Consider the following 7,042-nt stretch of genomic DNA (forward strand, 5'->3'; position numbering starts at 1 on the left):
TTTTTAAATTTCATCATAACTATTAACAAATTTCTAAGGTGTTGAATAATAGTTTTAATTATAGTATTTTAGTATTTTAGAATTTATTTATTGTATTGTCTTCATATCAAAATTTAATATTTTAATCATTAAATGGATTTAAAATAACTATCCTTATATAAAATTTAGCCTCATTATTTTGTTTAAAATTTCAATCAAAAGCATAAAAAAACTCTAATATATTTAAATAAAATCAATAATTATGTTAATCTAGATAATTTTACTTTTAAATTAAACCAAATAATTAAAGAAAATGACATTTAAAAAAAAAAAAGCCAATTGAAATATCTTGGACTCATAAAAGGTTTGTAGAAGGCTTTCTATAATTCTTAAGGCCTAAATACCACCTATGTGGGCTTTTAATTAAAGCCCATTTGACCTTGGTTCGGACTTTAAAAAAGCCCAAATTTAAACCTCAACTCAAAAGACATATTTATCATCGATTTCCAACAGTTAAGCACAAATTTGAGCAGGGGCAAATATGTCATGAAATTCTCCATTCCGCAAATCCCTCAACGCTGGGATTGTAATATATTGCTCCATATCATCCTTTAATGTTTTTTTGAAACCCTAGAGTTGTCTCATTCTCTGAGCACTAGAAATGCCGCCCAAATTTGACCCTTCCCAGGTGGTCGATGTCTTCGTCCGAGTCACCGGTGGAGAAGTCGGCGCGGCTAGTTCACTCGCACCGAAAATTGGTCCACTTGGTCTCTCCCCTAAAAAGATCGGTGAAGACATCGCTAAGGAGACCGCCAAGGACTGGAAGGGTCTTCGCGTCACTGTCAAGCTTACGGTTCAGAACCGTCAGGCTAAGGTGACGGTTGTTCCATCGGCGGCTGCTCTAGTCATCAAGGCACTTAAGGAGCCAGAGAGAGACAGGAAGAAGACTAAGAATATCAAGCACAGCGGGAACATCTCGCTCGATGATGTGATTGAGATCGCCAAGGTTATGAGGCCAAGATCGATGGCGAAGGATCTAAGTGGAACCGTCAAGGAGATTTTGGGGACTTGCGTCTCGGTTGGATGTACGGTCGATGGGAAGAACCCCAAGGATTTGCAACAAGAGATTACTGATGGTGAAGTTGAGGTACCGCTTGACTGAGAGATCACAAGCTACAGTGAGCTGCTTCCTTTTTTTTTTTTTTCCCCTTTACAAAGAGAAACTGTGCTAGATCTAATTTGTGTTTTTGGATATTTAAGGTTTTTTCTGAGGTTATTTACTATTTTGAGGTAATTAGATGATGGTTTGGTGGATTTTTTTTTTTTGGGTTAGCTATAGGATCTTTGATGCTTGTTAATGGGATATTGATTCATTGATGTTAAGTTTTGCAGTTGAAGTTATGTTTTATGCTTGAATTATATGCGATAATACACAATGAATAAATTTAACTATTGATAAATTTTAAGTTATACAAAATTCAATATGGTAAAAAGAACTAATGAAAACTTGTTTTGATCAATGTTTTCTGATGGTGAACATGATAATATAACATGGATGCTTTTAAGTTAATGTCACCACCAATCTTAATATCAGTTTGATGTATGATGTCACCACCAATCCTAATATCAGTTTGATGTATGATTGATGCCATTGATATGTTAAGATTTGTATCTGGGGTGATGATGGGCAATGATCATTTGAAGTGAATATCTGATTTTATCTGAATCACTACAAAGCCTGCAGTTAGAACACTGATGACCGATTTTTCTAAGTTGTGAAGTTAAATATCCACTACTCTCTAAGGATGTCAATTTTTTTAGTAGTGCAAAGATTCTGCACAATTGTGCTTTATGTGAAACTTCATTATTAGGTCCAGATGTTATGCATTTATGTTCTTTCTGGCATTTCCTGCAAATTCTTATCATCCTCTGTTTTATGCTGGTGCCTGGGTACAAGTTATTTAATCCAGCTAACATGTACACAAAATGTTTGGCTTTGTCAGTGCAATATATATATATATATATATATATATATATATATATATATATATATATATATATATCATCCTCTTATCGTCAATTTGTGTGATATGATATTATGTCAATCTTTAAGAATCTCATTGATTAACTTGCAACTATTATCAATATTTTGGTTACATTTCATTTATGGAATGCAAGTTTTATTTATTTAAGTCCGAACATGAGCTATGTACTGTTAGACTTTCTCCTTTCCCATGGAATAAATATGAAATTGGAACCTGGGGTGCTTCAGAATTAATTTGTGTTCATTTCATTGGCAGTTGCATGGATATGTCACTTGAAAAGAGATTTTGCAACCTCTGAAATGGTGTTCATTGTTTATTTCTTGCTTTGTGTGTGTTGAGGTGATACGGTGTGCAATGTCGTTGTTGCCTTATTGGTTTGTTTTCTTTTGAATTGGGGATAAATTTTAAAATTTTCCTAGATCTAGTTATTCTCTGGGTGCTGATTCTTGGTTTTATGGATAATTGCGTCTCTGCCTTTTTGTTTTGGTAGATTATGGTGTTATCATTCTGTACTATTTTCCTCTAATTTAAGATGGTTCCTTTTTATATGTTCATTGAACTATTAGTGAGTTGAAGTTCAATTGTGCAATGCCATTCCTAGATGGGGTATTTAATTTTGCATGACTATTTACTTGGAGACGGTACACTTCTTGTTGATGCTTATTTCTCTTTCTTGATGTTGCGTGCCCTCTGAATTAAAAGGCAGTTTCATGTGAATTTTTGGGAGATTGGTGTTGAATCAAACTGCTGCCTACTTAATGTTTAGGTGATTACTGTTTCCTAGTTATCAAACCATGTTGATTTGGCTTCCTTTTTTTTAATTATTATTATTAGTATTATAGGAGTACTAGCTGCTACTGATCAGCTGAACTCTGTTTCTAGCGGAAAACTGAACTAGGTAGTTTCATTTGGTTCTGTTACATTATTTAGATCTGCCTATATATAAAAACCCTCAAGTCTTCTGCTCGTTGCCTCACTCCAATCTCCAGCCTACTGCTTGTTTGCCAACAGAAATGACAACGCCTCCACTCTCACCTTGCCTCCATCCCTCCCTCTCGTCTCTATCCATCCCTCTCTCATGTTGTTTTCCTTGATTTATTGATTATTAGTTTTTAGCTCTTCCCTTCAATTTCAGTTTCCTTTTGTTTCCCTTCAACCTTAGTTTATCGATCTCAGTTTCCTAGTCGCACACCACCATCCTCCTTGCGGTGTGCTGTTAAACCTGCCTCACCTCAACACCTCAACTATTATTGGCACCACCCTTCCCGGCTTCACCTCAAGGTCGCTGTGTCCACGATCCACAAGCTTTGATTTGTGATGATTAATATTTCATTTTAACATTTTTATGTATAATTTTTACTACTCTTAAGGATTATTATCGAATTGAGTGGATTATGAGTTTTTAACTTTGCAATTTGTTCTTGAAATTTGTTATGAGATAGGGATTTTGTTAAAGTTTGTATATTTATTGTTTGAATTTTAACCATGTAATTTTCGAATGCGATTGTTGGAATTATTAGGTGAGATCTTATCTTTGGTTGCTGGGATTGGCATGTTTCGGTGAATGGATGCTAATGCTATAACTGATGATTAGGCATTAGGCATTGGGTGTTAGGTAATAGGTAGGGGAAGTGGGGGAAAATGGCATCGTTGGAGTGAAAAACGACAAAGTTTGGCTTGCTATTGAACTTTACCGTTTTGATTTGATTAATTTTTATTTTATATGATTTCAATAATTTTATTTTTGAGATTTGAAATTAAATTGACTGATTGTATACTTTTTAACTAGCTACGGCATGATTTTAATGGGAATTCAACAACATTAAATAATATATTTATTTATCAATTAAAAGTTAATTTTTATTACTTTTAAAAGCTGAAGCATAACTCATTTAATATTTATCCTAAAAATTTTTTTCTTAGCATATAGGCACAATTCTTATGATCCGAATTTTTAATTTTTTCTTTTTTAATTTTGAGTTTCTACCCTAACTTTGTTTTTATAAAATAAAATTTACTTTTGTTAATAAGTGAGAAGAAATTCATTATAAAAGATATTATTTATCCATTTGTTTATATTACTATAGGAATATATAAAAAATATCAGTGAAGTGAATTTGTTAATGAAAGAATATTTCTAAATTTTTATTTTTAAGCAAAAAAAATTGAGTAAAGAATTAAAATATTTATTATTAATTGTTAAAATAAAAAGGTATTTTTATTATAAGTCTATCATTCTATTTTAGCATTAAAAAGATTATGTGAAAAAAATTGCCTTTCACTTAATATACAAAAAATATAATTTTCACACTCGTTAAACGATATAAAATTAATGAAAGGGGAAATTTTTATTCAGATTTATTGTAGATATAAAATATAAATAATTGAATTTTATTTATTATATATCAAATTTTATTGTACATATTATATTTAAAATCTATGATTAATTAAATTTAAATAAGAATTATATGCGTCTAGTTCCAAAATATTCATGTCCATTAATGCACAAACACCAATTAAGTAGGCACTCCTATTTGTGGAAAATAATCCACTAGAAAAGATTTTCAGAAGGAGAATAATAGTGTTATATTGAAATCCATTACTGATAGAGGAATCAAGTCTGCTGGGAGGATCATTCCATCCATTACTATTGGGCTACCCGGAAAAACTATATCCACATCTATGTTGTCACTAAACAGGGTAGCTACAGACAAAGGGCATTCTAAAGTTGTAGGGTTCCAACCTAATCTCATGGCAAAAGCAGGGGAGACAAATGAGTGCGTAGCACCTGGATCTATCAAAACACGTGCCTCATAGGAACAGACTAGAAGAATATTTGCCACAACTGCATTGGAAGCCTGAGCATTCTGGTGGGTCAAGGTGAAAACCCGAGCTTGACCCCTACCCTGCATTGCAGAATCCTGAAATTGACTTCTAGCTCCTAACCTGCCTCAAAATACACGTCCTCCTTGTCCTCGGCCCTGTTGGCCACTGAACTGACTGCCTGCCGTGCTGGAAGCACCAGGATATAATTGACGATGAACATTTGCAACAGAACCCTGTGACCCAATTTGTGGCTCGCTGAAAACTGGACATTCTCTAGCAAAGTGACCCTGTTGGCCACACCGAAAACATACTCCTGACCCCATCATACAAGGTCCTGAATGTCCTTTTCCACACTACGTACAAGGTGCCAAGGAGGATCTGAACGGACCAGAACTCATGTAACTTTGAATCATGACTCTGCTAGATCCATACCACAGTGCAATCTTAGATATTTGTGTTTAAAACCACCATTCTTATTGTTTCTACCCCAACTTCTGTGGTGACTTTGGCCTCTGCTATCTGTGGTACCCATGTAGGGAACACCTAAAGAACCTTCTGCTCTATTCTTCTTTGCCCTTCCACTGTCATCTCCTGTATAGCTAATCTCAATTTGTCGGGCTCGATCAACTACCATATCAAAAGACTGATCAGACATCATGGCCAGGTTTGCATACCTCCAGTCCAGCCCCTTTAGGAATCTCTTTACCTTCATACTTTCTGTAGCCACTGTTGTAGGGGCATACCGCCGATTCGAAATTGCAGAGCATATTCATCTACAGATCTGCCATTCTGCCTTAAGGCCTCAAAGGCCCACTGCTTTTGATCTCTGAAGCTTTCTGGCACAAACCTGTTGATGAACAGTTTCACAAACTGGGTCCAAGATAATCCCTCAATACTAGGTAGTACGTAGTCTGTCATCCACTGTCTTGGCACTAACCCCAATACATGTTGCACACACTTTATAAGCCTCCTATCAGTTAACTGCAACTCCATCCTTGCCTGTTTGCAGGAATCCAAAAATTGATAGGCATCGTCTGACACATCATAAGTACCAGGAACCAACTTCTTGAAATTAATTATTTATTTGTAAGGTTCCCCTCTTGGTGCGGTGGACTACTACTGTTGGGGAGGGTGGACCATATACTGTGCCATCATACCGATGGTTCTCTGCTGTCACACTTTACCCCTCTGTAAGGCATAACATGATCCCGTAGAATACCTAATGAACTACCGAACTTCACCTACCAATAACTCATTAAGTACCCTACAAGGGATTTTAAAAATAATTTTCGTACTTTTTAGAAGTGGTGAGCATTTTCTAATAGGTATTAAAAACATTTAATTAGAGTTTGAAAGCTAGTTAAAATTTTTGTCTATTTTTATTTGTCCGCAAATTTTAGAAAAATTTTGGCAGAATGCCGTCTGTATTTTAGTAAAAGAGTTCTTCAAATACCTATAAAAGCACTTCCAATAATTTGTTTCATCAATTCAACAACTATCATAACAAACTTCAACATCATTTCTCAAACTCCAAAATTCAAATCAATAATTCACAACTCAATATTTCCATTCATTTTTTATTAAAATAAAAACAAATTACATTTATCAACCACTTTACATTAGCAAATCCAAAATGATATTATTACAACTTTATACAACTGCTCATAACCAGTTTTTACATATACATACAGTTAAATACACAAATATAAATATTACATTCATGGTATAAATTTATACCCGACAAAACTTTAGGAAAGGTGGCTCCAAGATCCTTAGCAGCTCACTTTGTTGCTCCTCTAATCTCTATATCTGCGACAGCAATAACAGCCATCGCTGAGTACTATGACTCAGTAGTTCACAACATACTAAAATAATAGTTTATGCATAATTCAAATCACATTTATTCAATTATTGAACTGAACATGAAAAATATATACAAAACATGATTTATAAATTTTTAGTCCAAACAATTTCATTTAGAAAGTCTCAAAATAATTTCATAAAAATACACAGTTATAATATGCTATTTAAAATATATTCATCTTAATAGCCAGAGGTTTATGAGAAATCATAAGGCTAGCTAGCTCAAATATATGGGTACCCATTCAATTTCTTCCTCTACTGGCACACACCTCAACACTTCAGCCAGAGAGGGAATTCAAAATTCAAAACTAATTCCTCCTACTAGGCAT

General features: G+C 34.2%; 1 protein-coding gene across 1 annotated transcript; it reads left to right on the forward strand.

The window, feature by feature from the left end:
* The first annotated feature begins 573 nt into the window (after positions 1 to 573).
* LOC110631675 (60S ribosomal protein L12) lies at positions 574 to 1,398 on the forward strand. Its single transcript, XM_021779585.2, has one exon. It carries the CDS (start codon positions 641 to 643, stop codon positions 1,139 to 1,141), a length of 501 nt encoding a protein of 166 aa, XP_021635277.2. The 5' UTR covers positions 574 to 640; the 3' UTR covers positions 1,142 to 1,398.
* Positions 1,399 to 7,042: the final 5,644 nt, after the last annotated feature.

The sequence above is a fragment of the Hevea brasiliensis genome, chromosome 1 (genome assembly GCF_030052815.1).
Source record: "Hevea brasiliensis isolate MT/VB/25A 57/8 chromosome 1, ASM3005281v1, whole genome shotgun sequence".
Classification (NCBI taxonomy): Eukaryota; Viridiplantae; Streptophyta; class Magnoliopsida; order Malpighiales; family Euphorbiaceae; genus Hevea; species Hevea brasiliensis.